Source organism: Aphelocoma coerulescens, chromosome 2 (assembly GCF_041296385.1).
Source record: "Aphelocoma coerulescens isolate FSJ_1873_10779 chromosome 2, UR_Acoe_1.0, whole genome shotgun sequence".
Taxonomy (NCBI): domain Eukaryota; kingdom Metazoa; phylum Chordata; class Aves; order Passeriformes; family Corvidae; genus Aphelocoma; species Aphelocoma coerulescens.
Window position 1 is genome coordinate 26,300,864 of NC_091015.1, and position 22,497 is coordinate 26,323,360.

Genomic DNA, 22,497 nt, shown 5'->3' on the forward strand with positions numbered 1-22,497 from the left:
CATTCCTGTAGATCCAGTATAACAGCATCTAGAATAACTTACTCTTATATTGCTGTTCCAAGTCATGGTACTGGTGTTACTGGGGCTGCTTCAAATACATGACTGTGGATGTTGGCTATGGAGGTTCTTACATGACACAAAGGTAAGTAGACCTTCAAACTAGACTGTTCTTGTGGAGAAATCATCAATTCTAATGCTGTGAAATGCACTTCATACCTCTTCATTGGAAACATGATGGCCTGAAACTGTACAAGTGGACTGGGACTGTATGTCAATTGTATCTAGAATATTTGGGGTTTCAGATAACCAGGAGCAGCAGAGACCCAAATTAACATCCTTGCCTCTGGGTGAGATGGCATCAGGAGTTCAGTAGTTCAGTTTGGCCTGATCCCCCTGTGTTCACTGAGTGACACAACACAAATGCAGGGAGAAGCCAGAGTTGCTGTGGTAGGGAGATCACATATGTGGATAAAACTGCACACACCCCCACACTGTCCATTTTATTGCCAGTGTATAAAGCCAAGTTCTGACAAACCTGAGAGCAGCCTTGCAATTAGCAGCTTTTAATTCCCTTTAGCATGGGGAGTATCCTTAGCAGGAGAAGTAGTTTGGAGGCCAAGACAGCAAGATATAAGAATCAGGACATGAGAAGCAACAGAATCAATTTTGCTCACATTTTTTGGCAGCTTTAAGTAATTGCAGTCTTAACAGATACCTCTCAGTTAGACTGTGTTGCTGCAAACCCAGCCTATGAGCTTGTCTAAGCATGAGCAAGAGGAATGACATTGTTTTCAGTGTGAAGAACTTTATGCAGGTATTTGATTGTTTTTGTGTGTGTCTGGATTTGTTTTCTGAATTTTCAAACCCTTGATGTAAAAATGATGTGAAAAAGAAATACACTGTCATAAAGCTATGACTTACAAAAAATTACTATGATCTTATCCTTTGGGTAACCAAGGTGAGAAAGACCACTAACTAATATAGAGTGTGCACTTAGAGTCTGATCCCTACACAGAGTATGATTACCCACTGTCGACTGGAATCAAGATAAAAATAAAGCATAAAATCTCCAGCTAAGATTTAATTTAGCTGAAAGAGAAAACAATAATATCCCTGTAGATGAGGCTGTCTAAATCATGCTCACAGTAAATCTGAAAAAATCAAGAGATTCTTGCATTATTCTTGTCCTGTCACCCCAGGACAACAGCCAGAGAAGTAAATCTTCCTATTTGTACTTACATTCTTAATATTTATCTTGAAAAATACTTTCAGGTATAACAATATATGGATATATATGTCTGTACGCTGTTATAAGAGCATATAACCATATAAAGGTACAATTCATGTGGAATCATAAGCTATTTAACTTTTCTTTTAAGCATAAACTATGAACAAATAATGTGAAAAAGACTGTAGGACCTAATCCAACACTTACTGAAATCCTTGAGAGCTGTTACCTCATAGCCTCTCCTCTGCTAACATGTGCCAAAGAGCAAAGAGCATGGCCTTGGTAGCGCCAGAGCCTTTGTAGCATCCAAAAACAACACCCTCCACCCCCTCCTTCTTCACTCTGCTTTTGTGGAGGAGGTGTCATGCTACAGTCCATGGTCAGATGTAGACATCCATCTCACTCTCAACCTAATTCAGCTCAAGAGCAGGTTGTACATGAACCTCATCAGGCTCTGATGTACTTTCTAGATGAAGGTAGACTGTGTCTTTCCTGCCTAATATCACCACAAGGAAAACAAAGTGGAGCTAGAGAGTACACAGCATGGAGTATTGTACACTTGACACCCAGAAACACTGTATTTCTCCTCATCTCCTTGGAGTACCCCAGGTGACTGGTCCCAGCAGTCCTCCAGCAGGTAGAGAACCTGAGTATGTGGTATCAAAACTACTAGAATTTGTCTGACAACAGTTTTTAGGAGACAGTGCATACGTTTTTTTTTTGTGGTTCACCTTTTGTTCTAACATGAGCAGAAATCTGAAATTTAAAAGCAAACAGCTGATTTATATTTTATGATAAGAAAGCAGCAATAATTATATTTAAAACCTTTGATTAGAAGCTTCTCTTTGAGAGAAGCTTGACATTTCAGATCAAAGTGTGGAGGTACACACGGTGCAGACCATGTTCCAATTTTTGACCACATTAATTTGAATTATAAATACCAGCTCCATGAACAAGAAATAAGGCCGTACACCTCCATCTTTCAGCAATCCTACATACAGTGGTCAGAAGGCTGTAGAGCACTCCTGTTAGAGTGTAGAGTTAGGCTGTAGAGTACCACCTGTTAAAACATTCTTGTGATCTACTACTAAGGTCTCATCTCAATATGTACATTCTGATTTTTAAAATTCTATAGCCATATAAGTGGGTTTGGTGGTTTGGGTTTCCTTTTCCCATTAGCACCTTCAAAACTTTTTGGATTCATAACTTGTTTTCTTATAACCTAGTGGCACAAGTTTACAATTCAGTAAAATTGCACATGGTTAGAACTTTCAGCACATTCCTTTTAAAGCCTAGGTGGGGCTTCAACTGCTGTGTAAAGTGTCTTCACTGAATCAACTAAGTGCTATGCAAATCTCAAAAGAAACTATGGACAGATGAGTCTGCTGGTCTCAGGCTGGCCTAGGGGCTTCTCTGCACAGCAGGTCAGATGCAGCCACGGCACTTGGGCGTCCCCTGAGAGAGCACAGAAAGGGAGATCTGTCATCCCTGACACCCTCAGGTGGACACTCACAGCACTGGCTCTTGCTTGCAGCTTCCTCGAAGTTTGGTGCCAAGTCTAGTTTTGCTCTGAGTCCTAAAACGCCTAAAGTCGCTTGTGTTTTATGGAGATGGTTCAGGGATTTGTCTCCAATTCCTACTTTTTTCCTTCCCCTAGGAATACACTCGACACTTTTAGGTGTGGATGCCACTGGATTGCCAGTGCAGTGCTGTGGATGTCTCCCAGGGTGTTGGTCACAAGCAGGCTTTGAGTGTTGGGAGGGAATGGTTTGGGCAAGGAGCTCATTGCTGGGAGCCACAAGCCTCCTTCCACCACTCACACGCCTCGGGGATCACAGGTGTCAATGGCCAAACTGGGGCAAACCCAAACATTTAGACATGTTCATTCTGGGGTAGTTTTTTCTCTTTGAACCACCCTGCTTTGGTTATCAAACAGCAGTCACAGAACTGCACATTATAACAGAAATCTTCCTCAAAGTGTTTCCTCAGAGATTCATTAGATTGCAAGCACCTTGGATATTTACTCTCACCTTTTGCAGTACCAACTTTCTCAGCGTTTTTAATATGTGAACGATGCCTATCACTTTTAAGAAAATAAGTCAGAATTATATAACCATGGTTTGGGGAAATTTGTCTTTTAGTGGGTCATTTTAAATAAAACCAGAATATCCTTAGAAGGAAAGTTGGATTTTTTTTTCTAAAGGGAATTCTTTGACTTCTTCTGTGGGCTCTCCTCCAGAAATCAGGCATATTTTTATGATGACCAGATCTTACAGTGCACTTTCCATTGATTCGGAGGTGAGCAATTAGATGGATTAAGAGGAAAAAAATGTCACTTTCTGAATAGCACAACAGATTCTGCATCACAATTTGATTTCAGTGTTAAGTAAAAAATATAATTAATAAAAGAAAAACAGTAATGTTCTATTTCTGCATAGTATTTGAAAGCAGTTTCTAACATCACCATGGCACATACCTTACTTACTAATTAACTTTTATTTATGCATAGTATTACTAAACATGTCCTAAAAATCAACTCACTTCTAAAAATATTGATTAAATTACTGCCTTTGACAAGCATATATAATTTACTACTAAAAATACTCTCCTACAGAGAGTTATTTGTAACCCTCTTTTATTTGGCTTACTTTATAACTAGATTTATAACCCAGATTATATTTGGTTTACTTTACACTTAATGTTTCCAGAGTATGTCTGATCTGGTTTTGGTTTCCATCTTCAGACAAGTGAAATTGCACCCTACAAGTGTGCCACAAACTCTTGCAGGAGACAATGTAACAAACTCAAGAGTCAGGTATTTATGCTGTAGATATCGATGTTTGGGCAAATGAGGAAAAATATTTCTTGTCTGCGCTGAGCACTGGCATGCTGTAAGAGTGACATAATCCTCCAAACTATCTCACTCTGGCTTGTTCTGTCTTTAAATAGTTGTATTTGCTTCTCTGGGCCTACCAAGTAAACAAAAGTCTCATCTTTAGAAAGGTGATGGCAAAAGTGAGTAACTAGATCCCCTCTCTCTACTAATCCTTGCTTCAGAAATGTTCTTGTGCCTCTCCCCATGTAAAAACTCTTCCACCAGCCTTAGGTGGAGAGGATACACAATGTGCAGGCTCTTTAGCCTGTTCTTCTCTTGGAGAAGTTACATATTTCAAGCCGGAATAAAAACACCACTCTAAGTTACCATTTCTCAGAAGGAAGTACATTATTGACAAGATTTGTGCTGCAACAGAATGGTAAGTGAGTTGATTTTTTTAAAGGTTTGATTATAAGGAGTCTTCTTGAAACATCAAGAATTTTCTCCATGTGCTTTTCAGTTTTAGATGCAATTCACCAGATCTTTGACATGACTATATTGATACTAAAAGGTGTCAGACTCCCAGGGCTTTTGATATTTCAGGACTTCTTATGTTAGGTCTGGGTAATCTGTTGATGACAAAGAAAGCCCACAGTGCACAGCGCTGTACTTTCTTGTTTCTTACATAATGATTTAAAAAGAAGAGCCAAGTCATGATCTTTATTTTAAACTTAGTTAGAATGATTTAATTGAGAATATGGTTGGAAAAGGACAGGCTATAAAAAGAATAAAAAATGAGTTAAATGAGGACTTGGCACAGAGAATGCAGGAGAAAAAATAAAACGAAGCAAAAATAAAGCCTACATCCAATGCGTAGACAAAGCTACTGAGAAAGTTGTGATTGGTCACTATGGCAACAGATTTTTAAATGGAAATAAAATGCTTTTAATACTGCAGGCACATTTTTCTATACAGATCTGGTAAATTAACTCAGACCCATTAAAGTGAACATAATTTTACAATACGTATTCTATATAATGTTGGAAAGAGCAGTACACAGAAAATCAAAATATAAATAGCTATAAGATGTTGATGGTTTTGCCGTATTACTGGTTCAGTCACCCAGAGGCTCAGGCAGTAAATGGTAGCATTAGTTATTTTCTTTCCTCAGGGAATATTTTAATAACTGGTTTAAATCAAGGCAACTGTAAGCTTAAATGAGAAATATTTGCTTTTATTTTCTTGGCTTTTATACTAATGGTCTCAGGGTGGTGAACAAACATATTAAATTCCATTCCATAATGCCAGAGTTTGTTCATACACCCTCCACTCCACACTGATGGACGCGATTCACTTCTCACCCCCTTTGCTCTGCATCCCACACAACAGCATCAAAGCCGAGCCAGCCTTGCATCATTCATGCACATTTTGGATGTCTGTCAACAAGAGCTGGCATTCCTGCAGTTGGAGCAGGATTTATCCTGTCCACTACCAATAAAACCAGCATCTAAGGTGATGTGCACATCCTGGTTTAGACTAACACGGCTATATTTTCACTTCTGCACCTTCAACTTGATCTGTTGTGCTCGGGGAAGGTAGAGGGCAACACCCCGAATGAACAAGCTTAACAGCTTACATTGCTTAGAAATGTAGCAAGCAGCCACCGTGTATGAGTGACTGATTTATCAGCAAAGGTTGGGAAACGCAGGCAACAGCAGAGATTGCAAACATTAATCAAAAACCCTGGCACAACCCGTGGGCGTAGGATGATTATGAAGCCACATCAGACCTGCACTGTCCCTGCCTCTCTGCTGCCTCCAGCCGTGTTTGTGATGCACTGCTTAATTTGTGATGTCGCCTCTTCCCTCTCCAAACATTCACGCTTTCGGCAGATTCTTCCATATGCTTTATTTCGGCATTGCTTCAAATTCAGTCCTTCAGAGCAAGAACAGCTAGATTCCCAGGCCAGCAAAGAGCTGGCCCTTTGATGTCTGTTTAAAGAATACCAGCACTGCTTCTGCTAAAAGTGTTTGTATTCCTTCATACATCAGCATTTTGATCCAAAAGGACTGGCATTTTAGAGCAGTTTCAGAACCAGAGATCCTTTCACACTTCAGCTGTTTGCCTGTCCTAAAACTCCTGTCACTTAATTCAATATATATTTAATATCAAGGAAATAATCTAATATATAGTAACCATCTCATAGACACCATCTCAGCTCTGTACAAATCCCACTTTAACATGCAAGGCAAAAATTATTGGGAAGATCCTGATGATAAACTCTCATCTTCAGCCAGCTGCTGCCACAGTTCAGCCCCAGCAGGGAGCCCAGCCAAGCAGCAGCAGCCCCACATCAGAGTGGGCAGGGAAGATGCAGCTGCCTGCAAGGCACTTTCTATGGGCAATCAATTATTTTTGCTCTGAAGGAATACTTGTCTTTAAAGAACTGCTTTCCACAGGCTTCTTTGAAACCATAGTCCATGCCTGACTGCATCAGGAGGAAAGAAGTGGTAGAGATTCACATTCATATTTAAGTTTGGTTGCAAAGTCCTACTGCTTTACATACTGTCTGATAATCAGACATCAAACTGCAAAAAATATGAGGAGAATTTTCCAATAAGCATAGATAGGCAAGATTTGTCTTCTCCATGTCTTAGAAATACTGTCCACTTGATTTTAAATTCTGTGTGCTTGCTTCGTGTTTAGAGCACTCATGCCCTTTGAATCAAAGAGAACCTTCAAGCATTCTGTCTTGGTGTCCATGGTTTTTCTTTTAACGGTCTTGTAGAAGCAGTGCATTTTGTGCATACTTTTTATAGGACAATAAACTAATAATTATCTTAGTAGTAATTTTTGAAAGACTATTCCTCATTTTAAAATACCCTAAATTTAACAGCTAACTCTCCAATATCAATAGCTAATCCAACCCTGAACTTCTGAACATGCTAATAAATAAACTGATAGCAGGAACTGGAGCAACATGTAGAAATAAAGGAAATGGGTCCCTGGGGCTGAAGATGGAAATAGCAGGCATGAAAGCCAAAACTAAACCCATGGAAGGATGGGCTAAGCTTTCACCACAAAGACAAGAACATCCATGAGAACAAAATTCTGGATCATTTCCATCAACTTTTGATTTTGTAATGCATGTGTATCTTAAGGCTTAAGCATGTCACTTGCTCCATATTTCAAAATTTTTGCTTTACTGAAAACAAACCTACAAGGCCCCAACTCTCATCTGCACATAGGTTCCCAGTTCCTAGGAAGTGTACATCAGGGACTTGGGAAGTTTATGTCTAAATGCCTTTGAGTATCTGAGACTGTTTCCATCCCTTGCAAATGAGAACAAAAGTTAAATGATATAACAAAGAACAAGAGGAGGATTCAAAACTAATGATAGTAAGAAGGTTTCAGGTTAACCAACCACAGGGATGAATGTACAGAGAGGGCTTTTCTCAAAAGATTGTTTACAGCTGAGCACCTGGAGAAGATACTTTGCACCTGGCAGAGCTAAAGAGCTTTTTTCCTAATAAGAAATAAAGCAAGAAGCATGGGGATGATTTATGTAATCGTCACACTCAGAGTCAGCATCCTGGAAAATCAGATAAAATATGACAATGGCTAAAGCTGGGAGAAAGATGTGCAGCAGTGAAAAAAAAAATCAATATTAATATTAGGAAAAAAATGTGCTAAATGAATAAGTAAGTGGGCTGTGCTTAATCCAGTTTGGGAACTGAGAGCTGTAAGAAACAAGGGATATACTTGGCAACACAAGGGATATACAAGGTAACATTGCCCACGGAGTGGGCAGCAGCGTGGCAGACTTGGTCTGATGCTGCAGATGCCGTAGGGGCCGCGGCAGAGCAAGGGGGCTGTGATCACCACTGCAACAGTATTTCTACAAGCATGCGCCGTTCAGAAGAGACCAAAGGGTGAGATTAACTCAAGGATCTAGTTTTTTGCTTCAGGCCCACAGATCTGATGTTCAGTGCATTTTCCTCCTTAGTATGAAGGCTTCAGAGCAGAGCAGACTGCTTCACCCGGAGGTGTGCTCCTGCTGTTGAAGTGACCCCCATTAGCCGGCCACCAACTTCCCTGCCCAGGTGTGCTGGGACACTGCTGCAAAGCAAGCCCCTCTGGAGCCTGGGAGAGGAGAGTATATGTGATGCCACCTGTGTGGGTGACCTTGCATCTACTGCTGCTCTTCGCACCCCACGATGCTGCTACTGGAACAGGGCTGCTGCAGAACAGGCCAGCTGGCTGGGGACAGCCAGGGGACTGTCAGGATGTTCACTATCACAACTTGGAGCAGCCCCATGGCTCTGCTTGCATCCCCACCATTCTTTGGAAGCATTTCTCCTTTTGCTGGTTTCCTGCCTGCCCCAGCATAGAGCTCAGAATGTTGGTTTTCACCTCCAAACTCCATTCAAGCTGTTCCCAGCTGTGAGTTATGTGGTTGTCAATAGATGACTGCTCTACATCAGCAAGTGCCGATGCAGGGGCTCTGGCTCCTCAGGAGTCATGCTCGGCACACTCTGCCAGTACATCTTTTCTCACTCTCTGCTTAAGCCTGCCTTTGTCTTCTTACGAGCAGTCCCAACTCTGATTTTCATACACGCTCCTGTGCCACCCATCATCCTTCTCATAGCACCCCAGTGGTGCTCGTGCACTCACCTCTGGGCAGCTCTGCACTGCTCAGCTCAGCTGCTTGGTGCCCAACCTAATAAAGGACATGCCCCACTGAAATCAGTGGAAATACTTCCCTTGACTTCAGTGGACTTAAGAATAAGCCAGTGGTCATGCTGATGGAGAGGGTCCCCAGCAACTCAACTAAAGCCAGGGACAACGGTCCCATCACCTGAAGTGGGAAGAAGGGTGCAGATGCTGTTTGCTCTTCTCTTGCTTGCTGTGTAACCTTCACACCTGCTTCTTTAGGAGCTGTCATTTTAGAGGGGCAGAACCAGCCTGTCCCCCTGAGGTGAAAGTATTTGTGTGCCTGTGTTGCGTAGCACTGCATGGAGCAGAAGGAAGGGTTGGAGGCAGGAGCTGTCTGCCTGGCAAAACTGTGCCTTTGCATTAGCTCTGCAATTTAGACAATTGATCCTAAATGTGGAAGCCATGTTTTTTCAGTGGTAGTGTGTGAATGCACAGCACACATGACAGTCGCCTCAAGTCTAACTTACATATTGTAACCGTCATTTATGTTATCCAAGGGATGAGCTATTGTTTCACAGTAAAATGTTCAGAATATTTGGCAGACCTGGGGTTTGGATGACATCAATGTTGACTTCCAAAGTCAAACTGCCACCTTGTGGTACGATGAGGGAGAAGTCTTCAGGAAACACACACAACAAAAATACAGATGTATAGTAAATACTGGCCCCTTTTGTTCTCCTCATGTCTTACAGTATTTACGTATTCTTACCCATGTTTTGATTATATTTCAGGCAAATTAATAAAAATCTTATTTCATGCTTTAAAAATACTATCTTACTTTTTGTGACTGTTTTCAATTTAAAACATAAAAACATTTCCTTATTCTTGTGTGTAATTGTACTGAAACCACGCATATGAGTAGATTTTTTTCAAGATTAAACCCAAATGCTGCTTACAGGAAAACACTAACTACAAAGTCCATACAGGTATCTATATAGGTTATATATGTATCTATAATTATTTCCTTTCTTTTAAACTTAATAATGTTTAGAAAAATTTCTGAGAGAGTCAGAGCAGGGCCACACAAATTGCTGAAGGTGAGCAAGTTGTAATGCATCATCTGGTCTGAAGTGCTCTTCCTTCCTGCGCATGCTCTTGGACCATGACAAACATAAGGTAATTTTAATCAGCTTTCTGGGCCAAGCCAGCACAAATTACTTCACCTTTCTTGTCAACCAAGAGCAAGCACAATGGATCAGCAGATGAGCAGTAATCTGTTACAGCAACGTGCTTGTGCATGTCGACCTTTGAGCAGCAGAGAGGCAGAGAGATGTCCCAACACAATCCTTTCAGCCAGATTGAACGTCCTTGTGTCATATAATACTATTTATGAAAGATGATAGATAAAAAGCTAGTCCGCTCCAAATCGAAAGTGTAGCTGAGGTGAACAGTTGATTGCAGCCACATATCAGTGCTTTGTGCATCCATGACTTTCCAGGAATATAGTGGTTTAAAAATAAAGTTGCAGGTAACAAGAGGCCTGTAAGATCTGGAGTTCACATCTTGTTCCTCTCCTCATACCAGGTAATCATCAACACTTTTCTTAAAGCCTGAAGTCGTCCACTACTGCAAGTAACAAAATAAGTGGGAGGTGGTTCTGCAGGAGGGAATGTAAAGGTATGAAGATCCTAATGCTGACTCTGGTCTTAAGCCTCAAAAGACACAGATGAGCTGTCTGAGACCTATAGCACCAGGGCAAGTTGTTTTCCTTCCCACTGTGTCTATTACAATGTACATTACTTCAGGGAGTTAGTTTCTATAAAGTATTTTTCATTCTAAAGTAGAAGGAATTCAAAAATATGAGCTGCTGTCTGGTACCACCTTTGCTGAGCACTGGTTGTAGGAGAGAGCTGGTGAGCATTCCCATGGACAGGGGTCCTGCAGGTCCTCATAGGGCTGCCTGAGGAACCTGGCCTCTGGAAACCCTTCAAGCAGAGAGGCTGCTCTGACTTCTATTGTCACCAGGCTCATGTTTCTCCATCAGCCCACTTGGCAGCCAAACTCACAGGAAGGAGAAACATGAAGATTTCTTTATAATGATGGTTGTGGCCGTGTCTGGTTTGCTGGGTGATTTAAATCAAGGGTAAATAGTGTCCTTCTAGCTATGGTCTCATCCAGCAGCCCAAGTGGGTGCAGGTGTGAACCACTTCTAAGTGATGCATAGCAGCAGCTCATGCTAGCTACATGTAGATTTTCATCCTCTAACTGCTGTCAATGGGGGGATGGGGCTGGCAAAGACTGAAGGAAAAGGCAGGGAGGGGGCAGTGTTCAGTGGGTGATGGGCTTGTGAGAGAGAAGTTCTGAATTTAGATGAAGGGTGAGCAGGGGAAGGAGAAGAGCCTAGGGACACATGCAGCCTCCTGTGCTTGCAGCTGAGTTAATTCACACATAAACCCCCTGCAGTGCATGAGATCCCCCACCCCATAACATGGTTGTACAGCCCTGCAGCCCCCTCGTCCCAGCATTTCTCCTTCCAAGGAGCACTGCTTGTTGCCCCTGAACCCAGCACCAACATGCAGAATGCTGTCCTGGAGAAGAGTGGGTTACCTACCTCCCATGTGAAGAGTGCCTTGGAGATTTTTAGATTTTTTTTTTCCGAATTAGATTAGTTAAAAGGCATCTGCAGGCAGAGCACCACATCCCATTGCAGCCAATAAATCAGCCATGGCAACCCTGAAAGGAAGTGTGGGTGCTTCTCCAGCTGAGAAATGACACCCAGGACTAGTGTCTTTTAATGTAAGTGTATGGGCAGGAGCAGAAGGTAATCAGGTGGTTAATGAAGCCTGATGTGTATGAAGCCCATGGAAATAACTCTTATTTTGTTTTAATTGCTAGTGTGTCTGTCCTTGCTTTCATCAAAAGAGTGTGGTGATATCCAAGAGTGGCATTTCAATGCCTGAAATGCTCCTCATATAAATAGAACAAGCAGATCAGCATGACTGAGAGATAAAATTACCTTCTGGTCTTCAGAAACTTCAGCATGCATTTGTGGTATAGGGACCTCGGTGTGTCCCTCTTCACAGCACAAACAGATACCTTTGGAAATGGATTTGGAGGAGTCATACAAAGAGGGAGAGAATACAGAGGGGAAAATTACTCGAGCTGCAGAGGCAAAGTTGGTGAAAAAAGCTTTTCTTGAAGCCCTGAAGTCCAATGACTTTGAAACACTGGAAGAGCTCTTGAGCCAAAAGAAAATAGATGTGGACACAGTGTTTGAAGTTGAAGATGAAAACCTGATTCTGGCATCCTACAAACAAGGTAAATGTGGCAGCATTCACCAGACAGGAAGTAGAGGGGTGTGAGTGATTTCAAGGAACTGTGGCCTTTTATCTCTTCTGAAACTGCAGCACAAGCCAGTCCATAGGCAGTACCGTCTCATTAGGCTCATACGGACAGGGCTGCTGTAGTAGGGGAGCTTATCAGCTGTATGGGCTTGGTGGAGGGCAGGCCAGAGCCCAGCCTGAGCCTCCGTGCAGCAGCTGCAGGGAGTCCAGAAAGAGGAGTCCTTTGCCATTTCTTTGCAGACAACTCGGGTGCAAAGCCCAGAATAGACACATGCAGACTAAATGTGGTATACACATTTCTTACATGAACCCATTCATATATACAGACTATTTAGAAACATAAAATATTCCCTGTCTTCCATTCTCAATGGAAGTAAAGTGGATTCTCCCCAGCTCAGGGGAACTAAGGAAATCCTGTGGACCTTGGATGTTGCTGGATGGGAGAAGATTTATTCTTCCAACTGACAGAAAATGATGATGTGCTAGTTTATCAAAACAGAAAAATAATCTGGAAAAACAAAACCTGAACAATCAACACAACATCTGATTTGGAGTGTAGAAACTAGTTCCCAGCCAGATACTGAAAGAGTTTCCAAAACCTTACAACTTAAAGCAATAAACCAAGTTTGCTCTTTGATAAAATCAACATACTTCATGACCTACTTGCTAACAGACTCTTTGTGTGTATTTAGAAAACAGTAATGATCAGTCTCTGCCAGAAGTTAATAGTATGTGGAGATAAACACTTCCAGTAGCAGCAGCACAGCAAATGCTACTTTCTCTTCTGTGACATGAAGAAGGTACTATCTCCCCTCTTCTCTTTATCTGTTTACGCCTTATTTAATGATTGGTTACTGCTCTTTTGATTTTTTCAGGGTGAGGATGATGCAGTCATGAGGTACTCTTAGGAACAGTGTATGAACTAAGCCACACAGTGCTGAATTTATCTTAAAATACACCTTCTTCTGTCCTCAGCAGGCTAAAATGCAGCCTGGTTGTGGTTTGAGACTACAGGATTAATGCATAGATTTTTAATCATAGATCATTTGACTGCAATCATTAACTAGTCTCTTTTGAAGAATTCTCTTTGTTTTCCAAAAAGTAGAGAGAGAGGAAAATGCACCCTTATGGCCTAAATCACAGTATTGTATTCACTTTGTCTGAAAGTCAGGAAACACTTCTATCAACACTTGTGTAAATTTTACTTTTGTTCTGAATGCTAGATAACTGTGTTATTAAAAGGGGGTTTCCTCAAGGATGAAGAGGGGAGAAAAATTCAGCACCCCACCATTCTGACAGTCTGAGCTTTGCCATAGCCCTTAGTGATGAAGTGGAAAAGAGATGTCATGAGTGACAGAGTGACTTTTCTTCCTCTTTTCCAAAGAGGCTGAGAGCTCTCAAAGGCACTGACCTTGCTTGCACCATGGCTTTTTTATGTTACTAACCAAAGCAACAGGTAAGCTGAATGAGGTTTCCCATGGAGCCCACACCTGCCTCCTGCTCAGTGTCTGTCCCTGTCCCTCTGAGCTCAGAGATGTCTGCAGGTTTGGGCAGAGGTCATGGGAGATGCTCCCTGGGGATATCTCAGCACAACTCACCCGCAAGCAGCACAGGCAACAGAAATCAATGTTTCAGGCAGGAAAATTGTGGCTATAAAAAGTGGTAGCTTGGCTTTTAAGTATCATTTTCCTGCTGTTAATATATAAAATATGGCTTACATCTGGCCATAAACAGGAGACCCAGCCCTATGTGGGATAAGCTGGCAGTGCATCACAGCTCACTGGCTACAAGAGGGAACACCGCACGTGGAGTTGGAAAGGGAGGGGATTTAAGAAGCTTGCTCTGCTGTATGCAGAGACTTTGGGATAGAGCCCACCTTCTCTGTGCCTGGTTTGAGGGTATATGATGAGAAGGTTGCCCTAACAGAGTTGCCAGTGTAACCTGCACAGTCAGCAGGTTGAGTGTCCTCAGAGGAGGCTGTCACCCCGCTCAGACACTCTGAGGCCTCAGGGCTGCTGCCCTTGCCATTTACAGTGTGGGGTCCTTGAGAACTGGTTCTGGCAGTCCCAAATATTTGGTCCTAGAGTAGATGACATGATCTGCAGTTTATTGCCCCTATCTGAAAATATACTTGTAATAGATTTAGGAGGGAACAAAAATTTTAATCCATTTCTCCCTGACACCAGTACTCTGTTTCCTTCCTTCTAGTACCTCATGAATACTGTAAAAACTATATAAATATGACATTAGCCAGAGACTAAAAAAGGAAGGTTTGAATTAATTTAACCTCACTATACATCTTCAGTATTTTTTCTGTGTTTTTTACATGATAACAGGCAGTGGTCCAAGGAGAAACAGATAAATCAAACCCACAGAATTTTGTAGTCACATTCTAGCTAAGATGCAGCTGCTGTATCTGGAAAAAAAAAAGTAGACTTCTCTTGTCCTTCTGCACATTATTATAATGCTTTATTATTTTTAAACAAGTGATTATAGTAATCACTTCTGAGACTGTATCTGTGCAGTCATTAAGCATGTAGTCCTATTTTGGGAACAAGTATTTATGTGTTATTTGGTCTTGCACCTGTTTGTAAGTAACAAAAAAAAAATTTTAAAAATAAAAAATTCATTGTGACATTTTCTGAGAAAAAGCCAAACATTGTGAAGCCAAATTTCCTGCTAAAGTGTCACTGTTTCTATTTGGCTCTTCAGCCTAACTTACATCAGCATCCAATCTCCTCACTTCATGCTCCTGGGCAGTAGCTGGCAGGAGGTCCCTGACACAGCTGCAGCCACATTATCAGGGGTCACATTATCAGGATGTGTAAGGCATCCGTGGAGGTCTGCATCCAGCTCCTGACATGCAGGATCCTGCCATCTCCCACACAAAAAGAGTAGGATGAGCTGTCTCTTGAGTCATTGTCCTAAGTAAACGCTGCCATCTTATTCCAATGCCACCTTTGTTTAGCTATTGGCAGGCTAAAGATCCCACTTCCCCCATATCTTTTAGCTGGTGGCATTTCAAAATCGCTAAGCTTTTTTTTTTTTTAATCTACACAAGTCACAAAAAAGTGTAATAGCTTATTTCAGAGTACATCTACATGGGAATTATCTCTCCAAAAGGCAGGTTATTCAGCACATGCAGTAACAGTGCTTAACGAAAATGAAGTTACGCTTGAGAGAACTTTGTGTGCACTATGCTGGTGAAATTACAGTAAATTACATTAAAACTCCAACCCTGCCTTCCCCTTCAATTATTCTCAGTAGGTACATAGCCCAAAGAAAATTCTTTGCCAAGGCTGGTAACATATTCTCACTTTGCACAGGGTACTGGCTGCCTAGCTATAAATTAAAAATATCCTGGGCAACTGGACTTCATCTAGCTGTCATGTATGGACATCTGGAGAGTCTTTTGGTCCTCCTCAATCACAAAGCTACAATCAACTGCCGGCCCAATGGAAAAGCTGCGATCCACATAGCCTGTGAAATGGCAAATGTTGAGTGTCTCAAGATCCTTTGCAACCACGGAGCTAAGCTGAACTGCTTTTCAATGAGCGGGCAGGCGCCCTTGCACTTCTGTACGACACGAACCTCCATGCCTTGTGCCCAGCAGCTGCTTTGGAGAGGTAAGGTAAAGCTCAGGAGCACCTCTCATGCCATGGACAAAGATATTGGGTATGGTCTGGGCTTTCACTAAGGAGGCAATTTCTCAAAGCAGATGTGTATTTTTCCCTTCCATCCACAGGTGACTCATGTCTTCATCTCAGACTCCTTGTCCTCATCTCTTTGATCAGAGGAAGTTTTTCCCATTCTGTTTCCTTACTTCATCTATCTTTCCCTTTCCCTAGCCACTGGTCCTTGCTGCACGATTTTTTCCCTTTTCAGTGTCTCCAGCCCACTGTCCAATCAGTCCATCAGCAGCAGAGCTCCTCTGAATTAGGGACTCCCTATTTCTCTTGGGTTTTTTTCCTGTCTTTTTTGTCTAGGTTTACTATTGAGCTATTTTCATATGAAAGGGCATCCCTCCTCTTCTTTCTTGTTTAAATTTCCTGGACCTGAGTAAAATTCTTCCAACCACTTGTTTTTTTGAGATCTGGCCTTGAAATATTGGACGCAGTTTTTTGTACCATCTTTTCATTTGTCATGGATGCAGCCAAACCCATGCATCTATGCAGGGCTTGGAGAAAAAAAAAAAGGTAATTTTTTAAGATTTTTGCTTTCCCCAGAGTAAGGTACATTATGCTGCCGGACGTCTGTAACAAATGAAGCTATAAATAGATGTAATTCTTCCATAAATATATTTGTCACACTCTATTTTCTGACCAGAAGGGTACTGACACAGGACACAGTACAAGAAACACAGTTCAAGTCTTTAGTTACAAACAGAGAGCCTCCCGTATTTATCACACTGTGCCATGGCGATACAAATGATTTTGGGTTGGTTTTGTTACATGAGTTGTTATTGAAGGCTTTTCCTGAGATGCAAAGCCCAAGTGCAAAGCCCATGCTTTGTGGGCAAGGCAATCTGCAGTCATAAATGAATAACAACATTGCTTTTCTTCGGATGGAAAGATAAATATTATTTTGTTTGGTAGAAAGGAAAATAAATGCTGCCAGTTGTATCCTGCCCAAAGCAAACAGTCCTGACAGCAGGAGTTGAATTTGCTAGCATAGAAAAGCTTAAAAGTCAAATGTACTCTTATGAAACTCAGCATAGGATGAATGCAAGTGAAAGGATGTATTCTGCAGTCTTTCTCCACCCCCGCATCAACAACAGCATAACAGAACTTTAAAAGCCACCCTTCCTCCCAAAGCACTCATTAAGCTCTGATCCCCATATGAGCTGAATGCTGAGACTCCAAATAGAATGGGAAAGGTCTGGAGCAAACCGTGTCAGACGTGCAGATTCACAGAGCAGCGCCCCCCAAGAGCTAAAGCCAGGGTGCCAGTTAATGTCCCTGCGCCAAAGTTTCCAAGATGCATCTTCCACCTGCCATCTCCACTCAGTGGTGCCCCTTGGGATCCATCCAGGTGACTGCAGTTTAATCCCCTCTGGCTGGCGCGACAGCGCAGGCAGTGCTGATCCCACGTCTGGTTACCACCTCCAAACTTGGATTGCCGATGCTGCCTCAGGGACATCGAGCACAACTAACACTCAACACGGCTTAACAGCATTAGCACTCGGGTTTTCCAGACCAGAGGCAGTTTCTGACCCCTTTTCCTCGCGATCTCTGCCCGTCGCTCCCGTGCAAGCGCCGGGGCCGGCTCGCTGCTCGGCAGATGGTGCTGTTGCTTCAGCTGCGGCCGCCGCTCCGCACGGACGGGGCGCTCGGACCCTCTCCCCAGCACTTCGGAAACAGGATCCGGACCCCAGCCGGATCCCTGGCAAGGCGTTCTTTAATATCATCCACGTATCTGTCATAAAATGTCCTTTCATCCAGGCTCGCGTTAACGAGGTGCTGCAGGGAGTGTTCTCAGGGTACAGAGCAGAGCAGAGCTGTTCTCTGGAGTAGGAATAAGGCTCTCCTTTCTCCAGCAGTTCTCAATATATAGGAAAAAGCATTTTACACAGAAACTTGGGCTTGCATGCTGCTCTGAAATAGAATGTTCCTATAAGGTCTTCCAGCTTGGGGCCAGCATATCAGATCTGAAGCTGGACCCAAGAATCTTGAGTTTCTAGGAGCTTCGCTGGAGACTTAAGTAATGCAGGATCCACGCTATTTGTATTTACATATGTGTCTTTCATGCCAGTTTCCCACCCTGACCTTTTCCTTGGGAAGAAGGGCCCAAGCAGAGAGAGGGCCAAACAAGTGTTTCGTTGCCTTCATTCTCCCCCATCATATTTCTTTGGCAGGAGCAAATGTGAATATAAGAACAAACAACAAAGATGAGGAGACTCCTCTGCACGTTGTTGCACGTTTGGGTGTCCCAGAGCTCGTGGCCTTTTACGTGGAACAGGGAGCACAGGTAGATGCTCTCAATGCCTACATGGAGACACCCCTGGCCTGTGCAGCCTACTGGGCTCTTCACTATAAGGATCAGATATACAGCCGGGATCACCACCTCATCTGTCGGATGCTCCTAGACTATAATGCTGAAGTGAATGCTCGTGATGAGGATTTCAAATCACCACTCCACAAAGCTGCCTGGAACTGTGATCATGTCCTGCTGCATATGCTGCTGGAGGCAGGAGCAGAAGCAAACATCATGGATGTCAATGGCTGTGCACCCCTACAGTATATCATAAAAGTGACATCTGTGCGGCCAGCTGCTCAGCCAGACATCTGCTACCAGCTGCTACTGAATCATGGAGCAGCTAGGATATATCCTCTGCAATTCCACAAGGTTAAGGATGACTTCGTACAGTAGGGATATGGAGAGGCATGGTGTCTTGAACAGGAATGGGTTGAGAGATCAAACTTCAGGATTGAGTGGTATCTTTATTTGCCCCTGTCAGTGTGGGCCCCAAATGCCCAAAACATTGTGAGATGACCTACTGTAGGAGTGGTATCATTCAACTGAAGCGAAATTACAGCTGCCCATACCAGAAACCAGATCCAGATCTAATTTTCCCTCTTAACCAACCTGAAATGCCAAACCCTAAATGCTGGTTGAAGCCTAATTTTTCAGAGCAGATTCGTTTTCTCATTCCAGAGAACTCACATCCCATTGTCAAATCTGGCTTCATACTGGTTTAACTGAGTTATATGAAATGCGTATTTCATGGTCACCACTGAAGATTAGAGATGAGACCGCTTGATTCAGTTTGTCACATCTGACCTTTAAAAATTTATTCAAATCTATTCAAAATGAAATGCATCTCAACAAAGCTTTGGATTATTCCCAGGAAATGTGAAAATTAAGGGGAAGTGCTAGGCCTGGGCTCATAGCTGATGACCAAATTAAAAAAAGAAAAGAAAGAAAAAGACTTGCAGGATCTCTCCTTAAAACTTCTTAAACACCTGCAAAGCCCCAAACACTGACAGAAGGACCTGCGAGTCTTGTTACATCACACAACTAAGTAAGCTTGCTGAAGTCAGAACTTATTCTCTCTCATCCAGTGCCCTAAGCAACATTTTGCAGTTCCCCCACTGCATATGTAAAGTTTTAACAAGCCAAGAAAGCAGAAGCCTTTGAATAAAGTGCCAAAATTTTAGTTGTGCCCTCTTGAGCCCAGGATGATCAGGTTCTGTCTGTAGCAGAAAGATGCTTAGCCCCCTAGAGGGCATTTGATAACACGGTCTGGACTCTCCTCTTCCTACCTCCTATTTCATGAAGTGGGTCTCTCTCTTCCAAACCATTATTTCCCCATCTGTAAAAATGAAGGATGGTATTTATCCCAGAGGGATGTTCTGCAGTTTTGTTTGTGAAACCTGGTGACTGTATGGGACAAAATTGGGTGAATGCAATGTTATCCCCTGCATGTGAGTGACAATAGACTGGGTTTTTCCCTGTTGAGCTGAAGTTACTGGACAGAACAGTTGTTTCAGGGGCCTTGTGTGGCTTGAAAGCCTTACTTCTGAGCTGTCTTTTCTCCTGGTCATATTTTAAATTTTTCTGTAACAATGCATTTTTGATTCATATGATGGGATTTTTTTCTGTTCCTGAGCTGCATAAGCTGAAGATTTGTGCATGGCTTTGCCTGGTGTTGACTCACTCAACCCAGCTATGAACAAGCTATCTCTAGATTTGGGTGATAAAGCCCATCCCATCTAGATTGCTGGGGAGATCTAAGCCAGCACTTCTGTATGGTGTTAATCTGGGGATGAGGCTGGGGTTTCTTGCTGTGCTTGCACAGACTAGTGTGGAGGGGCCTTGCATCTTTTGCATCTCCAGCCTTATCCTCTTGTAATCGTTTGGCTGTGTCAGTCTCAGTTTGCTGTTGCACAGTGCCAAGCACCCAGCCTAGCCCCAGCTTCCTGTGATATTCATGGTCTCCATGCATCCTGCTTGCAGGTGCTACAAGCCTGTCACTCCTACCCCAGAGCTGTGGAGGTAGTTGTCAACTCCTATGAACACATCAAATCGACATCTAAGTGGAAAGCAGCCATACCTGAGGATGTCTTGGAGGTAAGCTCTCAGTGAGTTATAACTGAGTAAAATCCAGGCTTATTTGCATAAGCCATACCCAACCATAAGAAAGAAGGAACACTTTTGAAAGACAAGAACATCTCAGAGGATGGAGATTTCCCCACTTAGTATCTCTCACTTGACAAAAGCATATCACTCACTGAAAAAAAGACATATTTTTGAGATATTTTAATTGCAACATTAGCCTTTGGAGCACCCCCTGTCAAAGGTACAGCAGGAGTTCAGCTGTCCCTGCACTCAACAAGTAAAAAGATTTTGGCTGTGATTGGTGTTTCTTCAGATCTGTCAATATGTATATTTATATATATTTTTAAGTCATCAGATATTTTTTAAGTGTCGTATTACACGGGTATGACTATGCACCTCTAGGTTCTGTTGCATGGATCAGATTTCTGTGAACAGAGTGAGTTAGCTGCAAATGCAAGGGAGAATTTAAATGAAAAATAAGGGATTAAAGAGGAAATGATGTTGTCAAAAGGCAGAATTGTGGGACAAACTACATGCTTTGACATAATTATCCCTTTAATTCAAAAACCCTCATAGTCCAAATATTCCAGTTGCCTTAAAACATGCTTGTGGTTTTCCTTACAGCAGCACCAGGATTTCTATGACTCTTTGTTCACTGCGTGCAGCAATTCACCACGGTCACTGATGCACTTATGCAGATGTGCTATTCGGGCAATATTGTCAGAAAGGTGCCACCGAGAAGTCCCCTTGCTCTCCATCCCTCTGTCCATGAAGAAGTACTTGCTGCTGGAACCAGAAGGAATCATCTACTGAGCCACCACAGAGCAGGCACTGGCATCTCCCTTCCCACATCCATATGCCTCTGTGGGGTGCCAGAGAACCAGGCACAATCCTGACAGAGCCCTGTGCATGTGTCCATTTGCTGGCAAGCTGGGTTGGCATTTACTGGCTCTCCTCGGAGCTGCTCTCTTTCCCTACACTGAGAAATCACAGCTGCAGGCTGCAGTTTGTACGGGGGAGGCAGAGCTGGAAAGGCCCCTGCTCTAAACACAAACAGGGCACACACTGCTTTGTTCAGCCTAGCTTAAACAGTGCTGCTGCTTCCTTCAGTATTTATACCACTGCCTGCTAGACAGCATTAGCTTAAATCTGAGCAACCTTTCATATTGTTTCACGATGATTTTCTTCAGCTGTCATTTTGGGAGTAAAAGAAAGGATACTGTCAAAAAATAAGTCACAGAAATGCTTTCCCAGAAAGAAATAAGCAAACTGATTTGAATTGTGGCCACAGACAGGTCTTCAGTAGTTTCTGTATTTTCCTGTGCACTGACTCTCAATTCAGTGTTAGTTCACTGTTCACTACCTGCCTGTATCTTATAAAACTTTGTCATATTTATCCTTTTTAATTGTAAGATTTTTTTTTCCTTTTTCAACCACAGTATGTAAACAAGATAGAAACAAGCAACCTCGACATTTTTGTATGTTAATGTTCAAGCCGGGTAGCTTTTAGCATATGCTGTGTCTGTTCCCACTCTCACTGTGACCAATGTTAAATTAATATCCCAGTGTCAAGAAAGGTGAAAAAAACGTGCCCCTGAAACCCGCACAGCTGTACTTTTACCCATCCCTATACCTCTCAGAATGGTGTTGGATGTGATCTGGGAAGCATATGACCCTTCTCTTCATTGGCTACAAAATGAACCTAGCCTGCTAGCATGGACTATACACCTCATTTTTGGCAGCTAAGTGCAGGTGAGAGGAATCCCACATTAACCAAAAGGGGTTTCCAAGATGAAGATGAGTTGGCTGTGCTGTTACAGACCTTCCAGGCCCCCTGATTTGCAATTCCTGTGGTTTTGGACCTGCCAGCATTGGTTTCCTTTACTTCTGACCAAGCTACTTTCTCCAGTCCAGGAAGATGAAATGCAGGGCAGTGGCAGTTCACACAGCAAATATCTCACAGCAAGCACAAGTATATGATCTGACCTACATGTAAACCTTAATTTTCTTCCTTTTTTTAGTTTGATGCAACCCATCTGGGCTGTTCCAGATTTTTTAGGTCCTGACAATTCTGGGCTCTGTGAAAAGAGAGGTGAGCCATGCCTGCCACTGGGAGCCACTAACTCCTGACTTCTCATTGCATCTCCTTATCATTATTGTTATCTCTTTGCGAAACAGACCACAGCACACTAGGCTCTTCCCAGACAAACAGGAGCAGCCAAGCTGTTCAAGTGTCCCTGTGTCTCACAAAGTGGCAACCACAGCATTTGAAGAAATGTGCACATTATTTAGCATTACAAATCACTTCCATTTCCTTTCATCTCAGTTTTCATTAATTAAAACATTTACACTGCATACAAGAATCCAATTCACGGGCCTGTTTATGTTTAGCCAGA

General features: G+C 42.6%; 1 protein-coding gene across 3 annotated transcripts; it reads left to right on the forward strand.

Moving 5' to 3' along the window:
* Positions 1 to 11,691: 11,691 nt before the first annotated feature.
* Positions 11,692 to 22,179, forward strand: ASB4 (ankyrin repeat and SOCS box containing 4). Of its 3 annotated transcripts, none has more exons than XM_069006873.1 (5): positions 11,692 to 12,017; positions 15,370 to 15,669; positions 17,898 to 18,388; positions 20,000 to 20,113; positions 22,123 to 22,179. In XM_069006873.1, exons 1-5 carry the CDS (start codon positions 11,804 to 11,806, stop codon positions 22,165 to 22,167), a joined length of 1,164 nt encoding a protein of 387 aa, XP_068862974.1. In that variant the 5' UTR covers positions 11,692 to 11,803; the 3' UTR covers positions 22,168 to 22,179. The 3 variants fall into 3 exon arrangements, with proteins under 3 accessions (XP_068862974.1, XP_068862972.1, XP_068862973.1); XM_069006871.1 differs by lacking the exon at positions 22,123 to 22,179 and adding an exon at positions 20,726 to 20,914; XM_069006872.1 differs by lacking the exon at positions 22,123 to 22,179 and adding an exon at positions 20,729 to 20,914.
* Positions 22,180 to 22,497: the final 318 nt, after the last annotated feature.

Excerpts from the sequence above, each read along its gene's own strand:
- ASB4 (XM_069006871.1), top strand. The coding sequence starts at position 11,804 with ATGGATTTGGAGGAGTCATACAAAGAGGGAGAGAATACAGAGGGGAAA. Across the intron at positions 15,670-17,897 it reads CCAGCAGCTGCTTTGGAGAG|GAGCAAATGTGAATATAAGA; the intron begins GTAAGGTAAAGC and ends TTTCTTTGGCAG. Across the intron at positions 20,114-20,725 it reads TACCTGAGGATGTCTTGGAG|CAGCACCAGGATTTCTATGA; the intron begins GTAAGCTCTCAG and ends TTTTCCTTACAG.